At 46.1% G+C, this 21,473-nt stretch overlaps 6 protein-coding genes across 6 annotated transcripts; all 6 read left to right on the forward strand.

Moving 5' to 3' along the window:
* Positions 1-2,635: 2,635 nt before the first annotated feature.
* On the forward strand, positions 2,636-3,507 carry ATNIH1004_003886 (uncharacterized protein; the record flags this gene model as incomplete). Its single annotated transcript, XM_033568558.1, has 3 exons — positions 2,636-2,659; positions 2,709-2,735; positions 2,782-3,507. The coding sequence occupies 3 exons, from the start codon at positions 2,636-2,638 to the stop codon at positions 3,505-3,507; spliced, it is 777 nt and encodes a 258-aa protein (XP_033427364.1).
* A 3,021-nt stretch (positions 3,508-6,528) lies between these two features.
* On the forward strand, positions 6,529-10,056 carry ATNIH1004_003887 (uncharacterized protein; the record flags this gene model as incomplete). The annotated part of the gene is made up of 4 exons (XM_033568559.1): positions 6,529-6,857; positions 9,237-9,535; positions 9,603-9,721; positions 9,802-10,056. The coding sequence occupies 4 exons, from the start codon at positions 6,529-6,531 to the stop codon at positions 10,054-10,056; spliced, it is 1,002 nt and encodes a 333-aa protein (XP_033427365.1).
* Positions 10,057-10,919: 863 nt separating this feature from the next.
* ATNIH1004_003888 (uncharacterized protein) lies at positions 10,920-11,268 on the forward strand (the record flags this gene model as incomplete). Its single annotated transcript, XM_033568560.1, has 2 exons — positions 10,920-10,925; positions 10,972-11,268. 2 exons carry the CDS (start codon positions 10,920-10,922, stop codon positions 11,266-11,268), a joined length of 303 nt encoding a protein of 100 aa, XP_033427366.1.
* Positions 11,269-12,837: 1,569 nt separating this feature from the next.
* Positions 12,838-13,821, forward strand: ATNIH1004_003889 (serine hydrolase domain-containing protein; the record flags this gene model as incomplete). The annotated part of the gene is made up of 1 exon (XM_033568561.1): positions 12,838-13,821. The coding sequence occupies one exon, from the start codon at positions 12,838-12,840 to the stop codon at positions 13,819-13,821; it is 984 nt and encodes a 327-aa protein (XP_033427367.1).
* A 4,076-nt stretch (positions 13,822-17,897) lies between these two features.
* Positions 17,898-18,594, forward strand: ATNIH1004_003890 (uncharacterized protein; the record flags this gene model as incomplete). Its single annotated transcript, XM_033568562.1, has 3 exons — positions 17,898-17,930; positions 18,011-18,198; positions 18,306-18,594. 3 exons carry the CDS (start codon positions 17,898-17,900, stop codon positions 18,592-18,594), a joined length of 510 nt encoding a protein of 169 aa, XP_033427368.1.
* A 459-nt stretch (positions 18,595-19,053) lies between these two features.
* Positions 19,054-21,303, forward strand: ATNIH1004_003891 (uncharacterized protein; the record flags this gene model as incomplete). Its single annotated transcript, XM_033568563.1, has 1 exon — positions 19,054-21,303. One exon carries the CDS (start codon positions 19,054-19,056, stop codon positions 21,301-21,303), a length of 2,250 nt encoding a protein of 749 aa, XP_033427369.1.
* Positions 21,304-21,473: the final 170 nt, after the last annotated feature.

Below are 21,473 nucleotides of genomic sequence, written 5' to 3' on the forward strand. Positions count from 1 at the left end.
TGCTGTAGGAGGTCTATCTCGCAGCATTGGGTCCCTAAATAGAAGGCCGTCAACAGCATATTGGAATCGGCGATGACTCTTTTCTTTTCCCCTCTTAACTGACGAAAGCAACCCAACTCTTAACTGAGACTTCCCTGCCAGCCTTACAGTTCTAGAGGAGGGCCTCAGTCAAAGGGCATCACGATTGCTGTTTTTAGACGACGGCCCTTGTCATCAAAATCTCTAATGCTTCCCTCTTGCGTACGATGCATTGGACAATATAGTCTCGATCAACGGTGGAAGGACTTCCTGGGGTTGACTGTGGACAGTTTCTCATTCCCCATTGTCCATATTGCCCAGTCTCGCACAGAAAACGCATTCGCCCATTGACGAAGCTAAACAAAAAGTCCAGAATCTGCTGGCTCTTCGTGAAAGTCCTCTTGAACAGAAAATTTTGGATTGTTCGCCCATGTCCCTGGCTGACTCTGTAGTCACCCAGACAGCACAGAAAGAGATGTTGTTGCTCGGGGGGCTGCTGCCCTCCATTGCCTATGGTGAATTGCCCCAGTACGCCGAAGGTAAGTTCAATGGCCGAAAGGGTGAGGAGAATTTCTGGGACGGATTTGTCGCACGTAACACCCGATGAATCGATTGCATGTGTCTAGCGCGGCTGTGATGGACTTGGTGGCCAAGTCAAATCGGTCAAAGTCTTCGCAGGAGGTAAGCTGGTAAAGCATGGAGATATTAGCCACTTGGTTCGGAACGCAGGTGCAAAAGCTGCGGGCTCCTCATATTGAGAATAGGTGATGGTAGGTCCACTGTTGCAGAAGAGGTTGGACTGTTCAATTGGCCGAAGAAATTGCCTTTCTGTGCCAATGATTGTGGACCTGAAAAGGCTCCCTGACTGACAGACCGCCTCCCATGAGTGATATCTGTAGTTGGATTTGAATCGGTCCTCCAAGCATCCAGATTCTGCTGGGATGTAAGGGCTTCGTTGGAGATTCCCCCACTTGAGAATCCGCTGCTAATATTGAGGGTTGTCGGCCGGGAGAGTGCCTGATAAATCATGATTAATTTGCGGATATTGTTGATACCAACAACATGCTTTCTTACAGATCACTTACTGCTTTGAAATGGTGGAACAAAGGCGCTGGGCTTGCTAGAAGGTTGCCGGCTCAAACACGGTGCCTCCATCGCCTCCCCCTTGCCCTCCAATATGATGTTTTAACCGCTGCACCCGCATCTGACGCGTTTTCTTCAAAGTTTTTTGATTATTGCTCCCTTTCAGTTTGCCTGCTCTATTCTGGTAGCCGTGGCGACAAGATAGCCCCTTGGATGAACAGCGGGAGCACGGGGAGCCACCAGAACATTTTACTTTGCAGTTGTGACAGGGTTCACAGGCTAAGCGTAGCTTTCGTTTATTGATTAGATTTCCTTGTAGAGATTCACTGGGGCTGGCCAGGTAAGGCACTGCGGTGGCCATAATGCGGTCAAGGAGAGGTGTCGAGACTGGGGTTTACACTAAATAGAAGTCAACAACTAAGGCAGCGTAGCGTTTCCAAAATAAAGGAACCCCCCGGAAAAATAAAAAAAATAAAAAAAATATCAGATCAGCAGAAGCCAAGTTCGATGGGGTGAAATATGAGACATCGACTGAAACTAGTATTCAGGCGTGTACCAGGCCATCTTTTATCGGAGTGAAATTCCACGATAGGAAAAGGAAGACGAAGATCCCAAATCTGCAGGGGTCGTTCCTCAAGCCTTCAAATCTAACCTGGAGGGAAACACTGAGACGAGAACAAGATAGCGGGGAAATTAGCGACAGGAAAACAGACTTAGTGTGATGATCTTGCTATGGGTTGTAGGCCGTCCGGAGGGAGCAAGCGCCACAAGTGATCTAGAACCCGTGAATGGGGTGGAATTGGGCGCCATAGATCTTATTTTCCCTCTGTACCAGTCGGCGATCTCCTTTCCATGTTTCTCGGCTGAACAATTGCTTCTCAACAAAGCTACCCATTATCCCCATTCCTCCTTCGCGTTGACCGCTGCAAGGTCGTTGCCCACGAACGTACAATTTGCTGGGAGAGCTCGACGCTGCATGAGCTGATGTGCAGGTGCTTATTTAGGGATGAACCCAGAGGGATCACAAGAGCCACGACAGTCGAGCTGCTTGAGGTGTGCAGATCTCCCAGTATAGGACGCTTCTGGTTGCCAACCACACACCGATCGGCTGTCTGGGCTTATACCTGCCTGCTGCCTAGTCTCATCCTATCCGAGCTGAGTTGAGGCATTGTCCGGACTGAAAGCTTTTTTTACTGCCATCTTGCCGCTGTTTCAAAAGATAATCTCCTCTGTTTGGGCTCTCGATAAATGTCCTATATTTTCCTGCTCCAGAGGCCGTGAATCCTCCTCAAAATGTGCCGGGTGTTACAAGAGCAATGTCGCTAGGCTTCCGAATCTGAAATGGCTCCCTGGAAAACGTGGATAAAGGCAGGATATTACATAGCCCTCATATACCTCTGTTTGTTGTGTTTGCACCGAGATCTGGCCCAGAAAGATAACCCCAGCCTAATCACCTTCCCAGGCTTGAAACACTATTAGAGAAGTTGGCGCTTAGTTCTACGATATTCTGTACACCCGTCGTGGAATTGCCAATATGGAAGACCCCGACATTCCTGAAGTAGGATGCTATTCACCCCTTCTACTGGAGTGATCCAGCTAACACAAAGCATTCTCCCAGCCTGCAAATGGAGAAGGTGCAGAGCCTAAGATTACCCTCTCGAGGGCTGTGATGTTTCTCAGGTTTCCGATGAAGTTCTTACTGCACTCTTCGATACCGCGCCGGTTCTACATTCCTACGAAGGAACACGTATTGTGCGCCTGTCACGCACACTGATCCTCAAAGGTGGGACTGGTGCACGACCTTGTGAGGCCAATATCCTAAGGCTTGTTGCTGGGGCGAGGGAGCGAGAGGGATCGAAGACAATCCCAGTGCCCAGGGTTCACAGAGTTCTCAACGTCGAAACGGAAAATGTCTTTTCTGGCTGCAAATGCCTAATCCTCATGGATTTCGTCGACGGCACATCAATCGAGCAATGCTGGGGTGACTTGAGTCAGGCAGCACGTGTGGATGTTGTCTCTCAAGTCGCTTCAATGATTAATGCTCTACGGTCTATTGCGCTATCCCAGGAGCAGCAGCAGCAGCCCGGCCCAGTGGACTGTAAAGGCTGCGTGGCCCGTGGTTACTGGTTTACGGACATAGGAGCCGGGCCATTTAATTCGAAAAAGCACCTTGAAGCTTGGTTCAACCGTCGACTTGAAATCTCTCAGAAATTCCACCAGGCACCCGAAACTGTTCCACCGTTTCATTTTGACAAACTAGTTCTCACTCACTTAGATATCTCACCCCGTAATTTAATCTTGGGCCCTGATGGCAAAGTTTGGCTTATTGACTGGGGTGATGCTGGGATATACCCTGATGGATTTGAAATCGCGTCGCTGAAAGCACGGAGGTTCGAAGCGCCATAGTATACTGATATGTTACTTGAAATGCTTTTCGAAATGATTCCCAAGCATGAAGAGCTGGTGCAGCAACTGAGGTGGATTACATTTGCTTTGACTACGGGGCAATGGCTGGGAAGAGAGAGGCTTGATTTTGGTATGATATGACATGGTATATACCCATTAGTAGTATTCACTTATTATGGTTTAAGCTGATTGTCATGGATGGAATACACATCTATGAAGACAGAATCAACTGTAGTTGTTATATAAATACTGCACGTTGCTTGTTTGTATATAATCAAAGCAAAGTCCCGATAGGTCTCTCAAGAGTTCCGTTTTTACCAGCGGAGCGTAAGACACGGGAAGCGGGAAGAGCGAGCAACGCCGTTACGTGGTCTAGGGATAAATCATCGAGGGCATCTTAACGTTAGAAAAGCTGAGCGTCTAAATAAAGCACTTGCCTCCAGCGTCTAATTGACTCAAGAGAAGTGACTGAACACGGTAATCCCGAAGCTTTGCATGTTAAGCATCACCGATTGGTTTTGTTCTAACTGATGATTTCTGTTTTGGATTGTTGGTTCATTATATTAGGAACAATAAACCATTATTAACCTGACCTGCACTTTCGTCAAAGCAAGTATGAAACAAGAAAAGACCACATCATGGCTTGGGACTTTCCCGGAATCAAATATTCACGTGACCGTCGTCTTTAAAGCAGCATGTAGGAAATCGGCCGTTAAACCTGACCAATAAGAAGCCTGTTTTCTATAGACCAATGAAACATCTATACTGCTATACTTTGTCTTTTGTGGGGAATCTGAAACTAGCTGTGACACGATGGACGGCGCCTTGGCTGATCACCCAGTCGCGCGACGGTCACCCCTAGCGCTCACCCACTCACCCCCTCCACTCACCCCGCTCACCCCGGTCGCGCGACTTCAGGGCGGCACTGCTCACCTACTAGAACGAGAAAGGCAATGGTCTTGGCGTCCGTAGTTTTTTGCTCGGTAGGGCTCGTTCTGCAGCGAATGATTTCCTTCCGTGGCCTCCGTGGCCATACGACACTGCCCAAGTAGATGCAAGTAAGTCGCTTATACTATCCCGTCAGCCCGCCAGCTAACGACGCACCTTGCTGAACGGTAGGAAACAACTGCACCTGCCTTTGGTCCCGGCAATTTGTTCTAATGAGGGCCGGCTGATTCCTGCTTTACCTTACCATTCGGTACGTATCATACCGGGATAGAAACTGGTCGAGAATAGTTGTTATTTCCCCTGGAGGGTGTACAATCCCTGGCCACCCACCCTTCAACAGGCAAATGATAGACATTTGTCCTCCTGCTACGTAGCTCTGGAGCTCTATAAAAACAGAGAGCATCACGCCCGCTCCCTCCATACATGGATCTCCCAGCACCGCTCTCCGTTCGAGAACCGAAGACGCTGCCACCCCGTTTTAACTATCACGCGAGCCACATTTCACGGGAAAAGATGTCCTATGTTTCGTAGCGCCTTCTTGCAATTTAGCCAGACAAGAATCCAAGCTGATAGAGACCAGTGACAATGTCCTTGATCCGCCTGAAACGCCTCTCACCACAAACATTCCTGCGCTAAAGGAGTCCGAAAAAGATCGCATTGAGGAGCACTTTGACGGTCACCTCTCACTTGATTGGAAAGTTGTATACGATAACTAAGGAAGAAAATCTTTTTCTGTGTTCGAACTGGGCTTATTTGCGTCTGGAAGGCAAGCTGCAAAAGGGAGATGAATTTCCGCCCGGTGTCGAGCCAGACGATACTACTAACTATACTCCCCAAGACTATTTGGGGGTGCTGGAGGAAAATCATGGTTTGAAACGGTGTAAGCACGAGGATCCTGACAGGGTAAGCCTTTTCTTTCCCTTTCTTTTCTCTTCTTTCTTTCTTTCTTTCTTCCCCCCCTTGTGAGTCAATATTGACACGGAACGACCTCTAACAATCATAAACATGTTCATGCAGATCTGTATAATTTGGTCTAAAAAATGGGTTAACAAGGTTGGTCATATACAGATCAAGTTCAAGGGACATTGTGAGAGCAAGCTATCCACGGAATACTGGGTTATTACCCATGGGGAAAACGACATTGAACATTTTGCCGGAGAAAATCTGGTGAGACGGGTACTTTGAAGCGAAAGTAGACGGAATCTACCTATGGAAATGTCGACTTAACTCTGCAGGAGATGGTATATGTGCCTAGTTTCTACACCAATATTATGTCTGCGAGCAAAGCAAAAGAAGCAAGTCTTATATGGGATTTTGCAAACGATCGAATGCTGAGGAATGGCCGAGAGCTATTTCAAATGAAACTTGTGCAAGGTCTTTGGATTATCGAAAGCGGAAAGCCGACGACAAACAAGACAAAAGATGTCTATGCAGTTAAGAAGTCAGAAAAACCATTGATCTTGACCGGAGATGCAGAAACTTGGCATTACCGAATGGGACACCTTAATTATGAAGCAATTCAGCACTTACCGCAAGCCACAAAGGGCTTAGAGCTTCTTGAATCAAGTTATGATACTAAGAAATGTGAAACATGCATCTTATCTACTGCATATAGCAAATCTCGCGTCGACCAGGAGTGTCAGCAACTGAACCATTTCAACGAGTTCACTTTGACCTTATTCATATGAAAGAGGCATTCAATGGAGATTTTTGGTGTACGCATTTTTATGATGAGGCTACCCATAAGCATTTTGTCCATATTCACGCTCAAAAGAGTGGAGTAAAACAGGTAGTCAAGTATTTTACTAATCTAGTTAAAAACACCGATCTGACAACGAACAAACACTCGGAGGAGAATTTGACAACCTTGTTGCTTTAGGAATTCTACACGAGACTCCTCCACGGGCCATCCTATGCAGAACGGTCCTGCGGAATGTTATTATATAGAGTTCAAGAACTTTAATAGTCAGTTCCAGGCTACCTCTAGATCTTTGGCCATCAGCTTTCAAAGCAGCAGCCTATATAGCCAACAGATTACGTACCAAACAACTTAACTGGAAAACGCTATACGAAATGCTCTATGGAAAACAACCAAACCTAGCAAATCTATGCACCTGTGGTTGTCACGCCTATATAAGGAATCAGGATCTTGCAAACACCAATAAGGTTGCTCCGAAAACCTTAACTGGATATCTAGTTGGATACAAAGCGGCAAAGGCAAGAGATGTTACCTTTGATGAATCACGCCTTTACGACCCAGATGGGCCATTTCTTGAGGGCTTGATCAAAGAGAAAGCTCCTAAACCGCCCGGAAAACTGCTTCAGTTATCGAGAGCTGAGGATTTAGACAGTGAACCTGGATACATGGCACTAGATAGCGCAGACAGTACCAAGATCGCGTCGTATGTTCCCATACACGCCATGAACAGGAAGTAAAATCGCAGAATCCAGGAAGGTATATATAGAGTGTATAATATTTAATTCTTTAATTTGCCTCTACTAAACCTATCTGAATAAGGAAGCTTATCACGCACTCATAGGTCTATGTAACTGTCCTTGAATCACCAGAGCGAGGGAACTATGCTCTTGTAGAGAGTCTGGTAGAGTATTTGGGAGACAATTGCACTTTTATTAGAGACATAGTGCATTATAGCATCCAAGACCTGGACACTTTGGCCTAGTAATAAATGTATTTGGAAATTCGCTTTAAAAGTAATATGGATCTGTGTCCACTCGGTCGAATATATCCTTATCAATGGTTGATCCATAGTCTTGCTCGAGACCCATCATAGTTCTCTTTCCTCTGGCCATGCTATTATATTCCACGCCCATAACCTTCTGTTCCAGTATCCGCTCCAACTTTTCTATTAATATGGTCTGTGAATCCCATTGTTCACTTCCTATATACCCCTCCTGAACATCTCTTGGATATATTAGACTAATAAAAAGGTCCCTTAGACCCTTAAGGTCCACAAGTGGTAGGCAAACCCGGGCGTACATTTTGTAGACTGTTGTCTTCTGATTCTTAGTTATACCAGGCCGGAATGGGAGATGATAGCCTTTATTCACATTGTCCATGCGAATTACTAGAGTCAGATTGGGAAGATTGGCATGATTGTAAAGATAGGAAATAGCAGATAGCCAACTCTGATAACCAGAAGAGGTAGAAGGAAGGTAGTCTGTCTCAAATGGAGGAAAAGTAATTTCAAGTAACCTTAAATAGCGCATTGCATATAGAGGAATTACTTTCTTAAAGAATTGGGATACTTCCACAGTGCTAGGGCTATTTTTCACAGGTTCGTTTTTTCCTTCCGTAGGCTTAATGATAAATCGGTTTTGAGAGTAAAACACCTCTAATACCATGAGCCTTATATTTTGATTAACAAGAAATAGTGCAGATGGTGGGGCCCAGCATCTACATTTACTATAAAATGCAGAATGGCTTAATAGGCAGTAACATCCCCACCATACATGTTCACATCCTCAACGTATGTAATCGAGCTGAAAGCCAAATCTAGGACCCCACCTAATATTTGTCGGCGCAACAAGGTTGGAAAAAGATAATATCTTGATTTGGAGCTCCCTTGGGAGGGAATAGAATAAAAATCTGCTAATTATATTCCCACCAGTGCTGTAGACTGCTGTCTCTTTGGCAAGCTGACGCAGCTGCCAATTAGGAGAGCAGCTAAGCCTAATGCAGCAGCTTCTCAGACTTGGAAGCTGTGAAAATGGAGCCAGAATCTGCTCGGCAGTTTTATAGTTGTTGGTTTCACACGTAAACCGTATTCTTAACTGGTTGGGGGGGATGTGCTTAGCCAGCCAAGCTGCGGTTTTCTGCCATTCCTTTAGTTTAAGTTTATCCTGATATGAATTTCCCTCCAATTTCCTGTTAATGCCATTGTAAACCTTATAATATTTGTTATCGTGGTTTTGCAACATGCAGTTTTGTAATAGGAGGTATTAAGCTGGATAACCAGCCGAGAAAGGAAAGCAAGACTGTTTGGGTTAAGACTTCGTAGCAGTTGGAAGGTTTCAAGATCGCAGTAGTTGATTATAAATGTATTTAATGAAAATATCAATAGTATAATATTATTATATATAGTTCGACACGTCTGTAGGAGATTGTATGTCGTAGGACAACCATCTTAGTACACATTATCTGGATGTGGAGGGTGACAGCAAATTTTAGTACACCCATCTAAACTGCCATAATCCTCATTATGCTCCTTGCAATAGCTAAGGTTAATCGTGCAACCTAAAGCTAAACCCGCTTCATCATAGATTTCTTGCCGTATTTTCGGGGGGAGAGCAAGAATAAGACTTTATGGGCTGCTGATTGATATTTAACCACTGGTCCAGGCGCATTTGCCGCATTTCAGAGGAAGAGAGACAGATTGTTTATGTAGTTATCTGTCAGATATTCAGTTAGTCCCTAATAGGAAATAGAGTACGGTTGGTAGTCTTATTTGAATGATTTGAATTGGTTGGCCTCTTCTTGGTTATAATGATGATTATGATGGTCATGACTCTTGTTCTTGTTATCATGTTCTGCTCGTTGAGGGCCATTTCGACACCTCCTTAGTCATGTGATCCCTGCCACGTATAGCCATGTTATTTGACATTATCAAACGCGATGTTAGATTGAAGTAACAAGTCTTGCTTCCTTGGACATCAGAAGCGGGGCTATAGTCTGTAGTAGTGGTGCCAAGAAAATGCTATCTTTCTTGTGGCAGTTTGTAATTTTACAAAAAAAACACATTTGTCAACACTTCTCGATTCAGGCCGCTGTACTATGCCGTCAATAGACCAAACGCGACCGTGGTTCTCCATGTTCGAGCTGCCCCACGACCGAGTTTGATTGCCGAATGTCGAGTTCCGGAGAAGCGACTGAGCGTTCTCATATCCGCCCGCTATGAAGCCATGGAAAACGTGGATCGCTCACTGCAAGAGGTTTCGCAGGTGCTACAGAAGCTTGTGCAAAACAGCGAACAGCCTCAAGTCTCGTCAAAGGGCTCTACCCCTGTCACTGTTGTCGCTAGTCATGTGTCAAACATATCAGGCATGCCTAAAGGTTATAGGGGTGATTCTTCGTTTCACGCCCACGCCCAACAAGTGGCAAATGCCTTGATGCCACTGCGAACCTGCAGTTAAGCAAGATGGGCCCAAACTTCTCTGCGACCATGAATGTGACACGGATGATTCAGGAAGCGGCCAACAGCGAGAAGTCTACTCCCGGTACACTTTTATCACGTTAATTCCAGGCTCAGTACCCCGGGCTTGAAAGCACATCGCCTCCGCGGCTTGAATCTGTACTAAAGCTACTCCGGCTGGTGCAGACTACCGTAGCAGACCGAGAAGCAGCGGTTTTTCATTGACGTGCGGATTATTGGAGAGCAGGAATTTGGCGAGCTATATCAGAAGATTTATTTTGCAATCAACAAGTACGCGCTGTCGGCATGGGTCATCGTGAACGTGGGGCTATTCTATCTATTCCTTCGTCTAAATCAGCAGAAATACTCCCAAGTCAGCGTCACTGCCTCCGATATCCAGGCACACTCGCGGCTCTTATCAGCAAATCTCGAAGCGCCATACAGTCACTAAAGCTCTTCCAGGATCCGTGCATCGAAGACTGTCAGGATCTGGCACTTTTGGTCAGGGGCATGGCATTGTCTCGTTTCTCAGTGCGACGTTAATTGGAAAGGCAACACTTTGCATGAAATCAGGGAGCAGTGAGATCGCTGGTCCTTAATAGCGTGCGCTTCCCGGTTGTGCATCGATCACGGTTGGCATCGCCTGCCTCGGCACCATGAAGGATTAGAGATCGCGAAGAAGCGGAAGATATTCTGGCACGTGTATATCATGGACAAGGGCGTGGCGTTTACTTTGGGTAGAACCCCCATAGATTCATCAATACGATGTGGCGATCGGCTGTTATTTCCTAAGGACCTGCCAGGACGGCCGGGATAGTAGGTAGCGCCAGCTTGATAAGGTACACTACGCTGACTAACTTGTCTCTGTACGGTGGATTTGTAGAGTTGCATGTCACTGTGGGCGACATGCACCTCTATCTATTCTCCGCAGCTGCTCAGCGACGATCACCACAAACCCGCGCGGAGAGTGCCAAAGCCGTCACTATCTGGGCTTATTCAAGCCAACCACAGCTTAAAGCAGGGTCGGAGAGTAGTTGAAAATGTAAGCCTGCCATATTCTAATTAGTTACAGTCGCTCCTGGACGATCCACCTGTCGATGCCGGGTTCCAGGATGCAACCGTATTTCTTGATATTATCATGCATTGCTTCGAGCTATAGTCTACCGTATCGTTTCGCGTGATGAGCCTCCCTCGCAACCTCTACAATGTAATGTGGGCTGCATTGAATCTGCCTGGCAAGCCCTCTCAAAGATAGTGCATACAAGCCAGACTTTAGGTCAGCACGAAACAAATGGTTGGCTAATGTTTTTAAACATGAAGGTCCTCCCTAAAAAAGCCTCTGTCTCTTGATATTCTAACTGTGCAGGCTGTTTTCTCTGGCGGGCTGTTTGCGTGCTTTGTTGTACTCGCTGGGAATGCCGTTGCATTATCGTCAACGGAGGACTTGGCCCTCCTCTCCAGCATCTCAGCCGTTGAACACATCGCGGCCAGTTCTTCGTCCGAAGAACCACTATCAGCTCTGCAAGCTCTTTTACAGATTGCCTGCTTCTCAGTCGCCCGGCAGACAGCGGTCTCGAGAGCGTCAACCCACTCGCATCCTCCTGCAGAGGCGACTCCGGTATTTAACAATCGAGCCGACGTCATCGGTAAAGTTAATCTGTAAAAAATACCTCTACTCGCACGGCGAAGAACGAAGTCATGAGCATATATTAGTTAGTGTAATTAGCTTATGGGGTTAAATTTACCCTTCTTTTTTCTTTAACAAATATTGTGTGTCAGCATGTATCTCGTTATTTAATCAGGAATGAGCGCCTTAATACTCAACTAATAACCATTTACATTGGCGAGGCTGAAATTTACGGCGACTAGGGGTAGCTTTATTGTCTCCGCTTTCTAGATGAACCTGTTGATGCTGGGTCAAGTTGTGCTCCTCGGGGTGACGTATGTAATTTAAAGCCGCATTTGGTTAAGATATGAATGTCTACAGGACTGAAACTAACTAGAAGTCATGGTATTGTATAGACCTAAGCAAGCTCAAGCGTCATAGACTTTCTGCTATGGTTATAGCGTTTAAACGCCTGGTGTACCACGCGGAAGCGGGTTGTTCGGTTGTTGACCAGTATATAACAGTGGTTAGTATTTTAAGCTGTGGTCACTGGCCCTCGATGAATGTGGAAATTCCAACTCTAGAGCGAAAGTATATTGCAATCGGCAGCTCTTGAACTCATTTCCATGGTTTCTATAAACAACCATTATTGCTTGTATGTTCAGTGTTTTAGCTCTGCTGCAAACTTCCGCATCCGGATTTTTAAAGTGAGGGCCAAATTTGGTTATTACATCACCAGTATGTATGAAGATACTCGCGGATTGATAAATATCGCTGGCAGCTCACTTTGTAAAACTTCTAACCGAATATTTTAGATATCCTCTCCGTAAAAACTTGAATACACTTTCTCAAACGAGTAAGTATTTCCAGTTGATAATTTATAGTTTTGCTAATTGTTCAACAGTCTTGTACTTCTACTACGAAACTAAAGTAAGCGAACGCCCCTGTTGGAACTCAGGCCACCTTAAGCTGCACAGGGTACATATATTTACTTGTTTACTAAATAATCACCATGATGATTCCTGTTCCCGGTGTGGGTAGTGCTGGTGGTGCGAACGGCGGTGGAGAGGCGCTCCCTAAGTAAAGGGTACAAAGGGGAGTGTCGGTGTGGTAGATATGCCTTAAAACAGGTTTTTTGCCCTTTTTATGCGAAATAGTGCGGTTGTAGGGTTTTTCCCTGTTTTGTAAATGCAAATGCAGAGGCTGGATGTTGTTAGCCAGTAAACTCATTCTAACAGTTGCTAAATATTGTGCGGTAGACTAAGATGTCAGAGGGCTGATTAGCTTGTTCCTCGACTTTGTTGTGCCAATACTCTCCATTGACACTCAGTAGACTCACGAGGGACCATGATAAAGAATATCGCTTTAATAACACTAATAATCACTATACTGTATGCAACTAGACTAGGTAGAATGACATCACGCCGGACTTTCGGCCGAGTTGGGCAGACACGTCCCGGGCACTGATAAGGTATACCTATATGTAGATGGCTGACAGCTATTTGTCAACGCCGCCACCCACAGTTGCTTTCAAATATATATCACACCTCAGAATTAGACTTCGTCTACTCTTAAACCCTGTCACACAAGGATTTCTAGCTGGTATTATAGATGAATCCGTGCCAAATGCCCGCCCAGTCTAATCATCCCGACAATCCCGTTCGACGTCTCCAGGAATCAATATCACAAATCCACCAAGTCAGGGAATTATGCCAAGTTCCATCTATCTCCTTTGGTGTGGTCCACAAAGGCAAGGCGGTATTGCGAGAGAGTGTTGGATACCGAGATGCTAGGCAGAGGTTCAAGGCTGATGCAGACACGATCTACGTACTCGGCTCATGTTCCAAAATGTTCACCTCTGCTGCTGTGGGCATCTTAGTCAATGAAAGGAAACTTAAGTGGCAGGATCCAATCCGGAGGTATCTCCCGGAGTTTAATCCAGTTGGCGATCCTCAGATCGGCCAGAATGCTGACCTTATTGACGTTCTCCGCCACTCGACTGGTGTAACCTCTCCAGAAGCACTCTTCTTCGGGCCACGTGGGTCAATTCTTACTAGTGAGGAGGATATCGTTAAGCTCCTGAATGTAATGCCCACAGCAAATAAGGAGGGACAGAAATTTAATCGCTACTGGGAGTATAATAATTTCACATACGGGATTATGGCCATGGTGGTTGAGAGAGTTACTGGCCAACGGTTTGCAGAGTTTGTTCGAGAACGAATTTTACGTCCACTTGGGTTGAGACGAACAATTCTGGCTAGGGCAGACATCACGGATGATAACAATGTCGCTGTTCCATGCGCATCACTTGATGATGGCGCCTTTATTCCCCTGGATTCCGAATTATGGCCATGTGAAGATCATTCGCCGTTACTGGCCGCGACAGGAATGCGGAGCACTATCAATGACATGCTCAGCTGGTGTATTGCAGTGCTTTCTGCGGAAAGAAAAGAAAAGCACTCCGAGCGCAAGGCTGCTGATTGCCCAAGGCCACCTACACCAGCCGAGCACTTGCTCGACACACACACCAACGCCCAGGACAACCCACTAAAGCAAATGAATTATATACGCCGCGGGTACTGGACTCGACCGGCCGAGACCATCATTTAGCAAGGATGCGGCGTATTGTATGGGATGGGTGCGTATGGATCTCCCTTCTTCAATGCTAGGGGTCTTCAGTGGCAATCGCCACTCTCGGGAGAACAACCACCAGATGCATCTAAAACATATATTAGGAGTGGAATCCCAATCATTCCTGGCGATCGGGCATTCTGGAGGTATGCCCGGATCCATAGCAACGGTGTGGACATTTCCCGACACGCAGAGCGCGGTGGTGACTATGGCCAACGGCCGTAGTTTTGGAGACGCCAGTGATTTTACCGCACAGATCTTAGTCCAAGCATTGTTTAATTTAACCCCATGGATCGACTTGACCCCCTGGGTGAAGATGGAGTAGACTTGGCGAAGAGGTTCTTTTACAGGACTGTCTGCGACCATGGAAGGAGAATCGACGGACCACTGACGCTGAACGGGAGGATCCAAGATATATATTGGGGAGTACCAAGGATTTAATGGCGTATTCACGCTAAGTGTTGTTGCAGACTGGGGCGGGAGGTTTTAAAGGTAAATTGGCACTAATATTCAACTCCCGCAGTGCTTCGAGACGGCGACTTGAGTTTTACCGGAAAGATACCTACAGTTTCTTTCTGAAGATTGGAACAACTATACAGGGATACAAGTGTTGTAAAAGACTATAGGCAGACTCTCCTGGAGTTCAATGTGACGATGAAGCACAGCGAGTTACTGGACTCTGGTGGCTATGGAATACGGATGAAAAGCCAGCCTGGCTAAGCCGAATTAAATAAATTAACGCAGTGGATGGGTATGGAACATAATACTAATTAGGTATATCTGTCTTTGGAGGTATAAATTACAAATACTTTAGGGACTTACTAATATCCATGGGGTTATTACCATCTTTTCTCGCTTCACTAGACGTTGTCTGGTCTTGAATTATGGTACTTTTTTATGGCTTTTCCTATGTTTTGGTTAAAACAATATGAGTACCACTATAAAAATAATGTATGTAATTAAAATTAAAGTTGCTTTTAAGATGTATCCTGCTATAATTGTTGTTATTTAGAGGAAGAATAATTGTTCCACTTTCTTCTGGCTAGGGCTATGCGGGAAGGTGCTAAACTACCTGTTTTCCTATGGCCAGAAATGGTACGAGCAGCAGTTTATCTTAACCGAACACCTTATTATCAAGCCAATTGGAAAACTCCAGCTGATAGGTTCCATACCTATATTGCACACAGTGAAGGTGTTGTGGTGGAGGATAGAAAGCCTCAGCAAGCACATCTAAAACTTTATAGATGCAAGGCCTTTGCAATGACTCCTGAAGCTCAGAAAAAAGGAGAAAAGTCTGCAGAGATTTAACCCAAAGGCATGGATAGGATATCTAGTTGGATGTAACTCCACTAATATCTATCGAATCTGGTTACCCAGGTTGAATAAAGTCATTCGGACAAGGGATGTGATTTTCAAGGAAGAACAATTCTCTGGAGACATGGCTAAGACCCTAGCCACTATGCAGGATGAATTTCGACAGGTTCCTCTAAAGGAGTAATGGTGGAGAATATCGAGCTTCAAAACTTGGCAATGGAGATAGCAGAGGATTCTTCATGTATTGGACACTTTGACTCAATCGATTATCTGGAAGATATTGCAGAATTAAACCAGCAAGAAAAGGAGCGGGATACTTATCCGACACCGGAAACACCAGAAGCTTTATTTAATCCAGCGTCATTATTTGCATCAGCAATGGGCGAAGACAACTTCGAAATATCATGACACCTCCGCACATGGAGAGCATCATTCCTAGCAGGACAACTCATTCAAGTCAGTCCTTTATATAGATAAAATTGCTAACCTTTCAGAATCAGAGCCATCCGATACTATTCCTATATCTCTGTTGTGGAATTCAGGGGAAGTGATGCGCAGGGAGCTAATTCTATCAGCTACAGGCCAACTAGCCTAATTAGGAAGTAGATGTCATTAAGTGGAAACACTGGGAATCGCAGTATCTCAACTAACTGAGCCTACTAGGTGGTTCCCTATATCCTCATTGAGGTGTTCAACTACCTAAATGATTCAGAGTTGAATCGGTCGTCAGATACTCCGCACCGCCAAGTCGGGCGGATTATAACGTAGATTACCGGCTGCCACCGGATTTGGCCCCTAGCCGCAATTTGCACCCACCAACTTCACGACTTCATATCTCATTCAATATGACTCCTCTTGGGTTAGCGTTAGCAGCAATCGAATCAGCGGGCCTAGATGCATCAGTTAACTATGCAAAAACTGCGAAAGGGTTTGGTGTTGACCCAGGAACATTATCACGGCATCACCGCGGCATTCAAGGCTCCAAGACACAGCAATATAAGAACCAGCGAGTACTTAACAACAGCCAGGCTAAAGAGCCTATAAAGTACAAAAATAATTTAACAGAGAGAGGCCTGTATCCTACACATGAAATGCTTCGGAATTTTGCCAAAAAGATTACTGGAAAAAAGCCAGGAATTCAGTGGCCTGGCCGCTTTATACAAAGTCATCCTGATAGCTTTCTTTCTCGCTATACAACTGCTATAGATGCCGCACGCAAACGAGCCAATTCCTTATCAAAGTATGCCTTATACTTTGAATATCTACGTCTTAAGCTGGAAAAATGGGACGTACAGCCGGAGAATATGTACAATATAGATAAGAAGGGATTTCTTATCGGAATACTCTCTAAAGGCAAAGAATCTTTTCAAAGCAAGTATATGAGAAAGAAGGCTTCAGGCACGCTGCAAGATGGAATAAAGAGTGGATAACTACAATTGCCTGTGTCTGCGCCGACGGAACCGCTCTACCACCAGGTTTAATATATCAAGCAGTATCTGGCAAAGTACAAGATACCTAACTGCAAGACTTTAATCCAGCAATGCATGACGCTTATATTACCTCTTCTCCTTCTAGCTGGACCAATAATGAGCTAGGATTTGCATAGCTTCAGGCTATTTTTGATAAAAGGACAAACGCTAAAGCGGGCCGGGGATACAGGCTTTTAGTCCTTGATGGCCATGGATCTCATGTCACTATGAAGTTTCTTAACTACTGTTATGCTAATAGGATTTTAATAGCTACTTATCCTCCTCATTCTATGCATTCTCTACAGCCGCTTGATGTTGGGATCTTTGGACCGCTTTCCATGGCCTACAGCAGTCGTTTGGAGGAATTTTTGCATCAATCTCAAGGCCTAAGCGCTATTAGCAAGCGGGACTTTTTTGCCATGTTCTATCCAGCTTGGGAAAAGGCTTTATCTGCGAAGAACATCACAGGCGCTTGGAAAGCAGTTTGGTATGTGACGGTTTGGTTGTCTCTGCGCTAGTAGAGATAAAACCACTTGACATATAAAAAGGTACAAGACGACTGATCTTCGATCAGTCGCATCTAGCGCCCTATATAGTATGTTACAGGTTCAGCCTGTGACAGGTTATGCCCTTTTCATCCTAACTTTGTTCTGGCGCGTTTTATAAAGAAAGAGGAGAAAAGACCTACCTCAAGCGGTTCAGCCCACTCTGTTCTACACGCAGAACAATGGAGAAGGATTAGAGCGCCTGTAAACGATGTTGTGATATATTTTGATAAAAGGTCAAAGTTGAATGAAACATTACGCACTCTTACAGAGAATATCTTAAAAAATCAAGTGCGAAGGCCTAGAATTCGCCCTCCAGAATAAGAAGAGAAGGTGACAACGTGGGAAAGCTCTTGCAATTAATTTCCGCGAGCCAGAACATGGTGGTGTAATATTCTTTTCTCCTGCACGGGAGATCAAACAGCGTTTTATTTCTGGCAGGCTGGCGTTCTCGCTGTACAGCGAAAACTGGAGCATTTGCAAATCAAGATGCCAAGGTGCTACCGGTCCCGAGGGCCCTGGAGGGCTCCAGGATTCATGCCACGAACTCTAGCGTCTCCAACTGGGCCGGGGCATTCTCTAAGCACCTGAAGATCCCGGGTCCCTAGGAGGTTTAACCGGGACCAGATACGACACATCAATTTATATCACATCAGGTCCGTGATCGCTTACTTGCTGATCTCTGATTTAATTTCTGCAGGTAAATCTCTCGACATGCCAGCAAAACATGCCTCGTTGTCCTGTGACGTTGGAGCCATGGGTGTGATTTCTCACCTCCATTAAATAGCCATTGCTTAGCCATGAAAATTCACTCCCTTCAAGATGTTTTTCACGAAATAGCTAACATCCTTCGACCATGGCGCCGCACATCTGGAACATGTCACGACACGAACCCAGGGTGCCAAGCTCAAACACACCTACATGCGGAACAAGATCTATTATCTTCGCCGCATGAAGTTCGCCGTGTACCAACTGGCAACGACTACCATGGGTGCTTTCTTGAGCGGAGGAATCGCTTTGAGGCATATGTATATCCTGTGAACCCTTGCAGCAAAATGTTCCTGTAAGCCGATATACATTAATTGACAGTAGTACAACGGTCTACCAAAACGCGAGATACCGGGATTTCCACTAGCATTGACATGAGCAATTTTGTCGCCAGCTTCGCATTCAGCATATTCTACAGCATCTTCCTGGCACTTATCTTTGGCACTGCTGTGTTCTTTGGCCTGTTCGGACCGGAGCCAGAGGCACGCTTCATCCAGTGGACTTGGCAGCTCAACGCTGCTGCGTCAAGTGTCTTCCAGCTGGCGGCGGCCCTTGCGACGACAATCGTTGTAGCGACATGTGGAGTCCATATATCTCCGGGGCGTCAATGGAGGAAGAAAATGCTATTCTGGGCAATTGGCATGGGCCCCATTTAGCGTTTGTGAGTTACTGGATCGGATGCCTATTTACATTTTGGAGGTTGGTAGACTCAGGCTCATATAGCAACTGAGGGAGCTAACATTATCCTTGCTAGTACAATCATCGTGTGGCGGGCCTCCGCGCACAATTACTATTATGGCCCCTTTGCTAATCATGTCAGAAAAGGCCACAGGGAGACTGTTCCAGAGACTGGCCTAGAGCACATTCAGAATTAAATGTAGACACTTCAGACAATATCTGGTCTTTATATCCCGAGTTGCATAGTTGCTATTACATGGATAATCAAGGACTTTACCATGTAGATCAAACGACGCTAATAGTAGCGCTAGTTGGCAGATGCCAAGGACACGTTGCGATTTTCTCCGAGAGCCTCGTCCGAATATCGACTGAAAGGGCTTTGCCCATAGTCCTGGTTTGGAAACTATTCGGTAGAAGTGACATCCATCCAACACAGAATGGATCATCTCCCGGAGATTGAGGCCGAGGTCAGGTCTATAAACTCTCCGGTCACCGTCCCATTTCTGTGCCTACAGCCATATGACGGTGGTGACTTCTTAACATATCCGGCTCGCAGACGATTCGACCCTGACATCTGTGAATCAGACGAAGTAGGATGGGTCGACCCCAGTGGATATACAGCTCATGACCGGACCGCCATCTTCCAGGAGTGGTTATTTTTCGGAACTTTATCCGAAATCCTAGATGCCGGTGGAGTTCGTCTTATCCCCGCTGAGTTTGTCTGCGGCGGATGCGTGACAACACGGAAGTTAGATTACTACATTCGGCAAGCTATCAAGTCAGTTAATCGACAGCAGGGTGAAGAGATAATTGTCTCGGTTAGTCGGATAGAAACTGTTGTAGACACTGTGCGTCGATACGCCAGTTTCAGGCCTCCTGGGGCAATGGCGGTTACTCTGGGGAGCGTGTGCCCAGAGCGTTGGCCAGTTGCGCTTTCGATTACCATTCTCTGTGAGGGTCTGCTCATGCTCGTGAGTAACCTGCCAAACAGCAAAGGGGTTCTTATGGGCGAGCAAATTGCCATGGTGTCAAATGCAGTCACTGGGGACGGCCCTGGCCTGATGGAAAAGTTGCTTGTCCGGAGGATTATGGATGCCGGGTGGTGTCCGAATCAGATTGCTGGCTACGGTCTGATGGATGCCAGTTTAGCATATTACCTTGGGATGCTGGCTCCGAAAATACGCATGTCGCATGAGAGATGTCGACCTAACTTTGCTGCCTGCAATCAGCTCCAGGATAACTACATGATAAGACACGCCGACTTGTGTGATAGCCAGGAATGTCGGATGTTTCATGTTGACTTGCAAAATTTAGAGGATATTATTAACGATGGGGCTCTACCAGTCGTATGGGTGGACGAGAAAGATGGGTCAATCAAAGTCGTTCGCCGGGATCCCTCAAAGGCCTACCTGGCTATTTCACATGTCTGGAGCCAGGGGCTTGGTAACCCAGCTGCAAATGCCCTTCCTATATGCCAGATATACTGGATATGGGTAAATGATGGCACCTTGATACGGGACAAAGCTGGTGTTTGGATAGACACGCTCTGCGTCCCAGTATCGGGGCCCTGTCGCAAACAGTCGATCCGTCGAATGGGCTCAATATATGGCGATGCATCCGCAGTTCTTGTACTTGACGAGGAGTTGCTACGCACCCCCTGCTCCAATATCATCGAACAAACGTGTCGGCTTGGCTGCTGTTCGTGGCAACGTCGCCTTTGGACGCTCCAAGAAGGCTGCCTGAATGTCGAGAATCTGTACTTCATTTTCCGGGATGGCATTTTGAACTACTGGACGCTTCTGGAATCCGCCCTCGATCACGAGACGGCCCTTGTATGCACGATTCCTGGAGTGCTCAGTTTACCATTTCGCCATTTAGTATTTCGCCTTCACTACGGCTCTTTTGTGGAAACCGGTGCTTCCTTGATGGAGAATGAGCCAACCTGGGTTGGTATCCTTTTATCTCTTCTCGAAACGCTTCCGTGGCGCGCAACGAGCAGATCTGCAGATGAAACTCTCTGTATTTCTACCATCATGGGGATCGATCCCGGTCCCTTGCTGGAAATTCCAGATGCTGAAGACCGGATGAAGCATTTCCTGCACAGTCTCTCTCGAGTTCCCCAGGAGCTCTTATTTATCCCGGGGCCCAAATTTGCTAACATCCCTGGCCTCGGTTGGGCATCTAAGTCATTTCTTGGCACAGGTATCCCGGGCACGATTCAGAATAAATGGACTACCCCAACTGAGAAAGGGCTCCCAATCACTACGGATGGGGCTGTACTCTCTCCGATTTATATGTCACTCGCTGCCAGGGGAGAACAAGACCTTAACACGCCATGGACTCCTATATCACAAGATGTAGTAGCAATCAAGGGGCATGCGGAGGAACCCTGGTCCTTCTTTACAGTACGGGATATTACCCTTCCAAGTGAAGGACGTTTGATCGATCTATCTGGGATCCCACGTCCTGGCCTAATTCTGCGCCATGAACTTTCCTCGTCGATCGCCTGTTTAGTCAGTTTAGGACAGGAAGGAGCCGTTGCGAGTAATGAGTGCTTGTTTGGGCAATTCCGGGCCCTCGTATCTTTACAAAGGATGCCAACTCTATGTACGCAGGACGGCGGACAGAGCATTCCAATTCTAGCCGGTCAGCTTCTGGGGGCGTCACAGAACTGGGTGGTTGGATGATGTGTCCTTAAAGAATGTGATCCAGTCATGGATATTGGAATATCGATTACAAAATAAGTTCCTTTGTTCTCTACTGCATAGATAATTTGAAATATGAGATCTCCAAGTCATTTCTAGGCTGTGCCTGAAAGTTAAGCATTTCTCATGTTGGTTTTCTGAGATCGAAGGTG

The sequence above is a fragment of the Aspergillus tanneri genome (assembly GCF_003426965.1).
Source record: "Aspergillus tanneri strain NIH1004 chromosome Unknown AapTan_3_pilon_pilon_pilon, whole genome shotgun sequence".
In the NCBI taxonomy this organism is placed as follows: Eukaryota; Fungi; Ascomycota; class Eurotiomycetes; order Eurotiales; family Aspergillaceae; genus Aspergillus; species Aspergillus tanneri.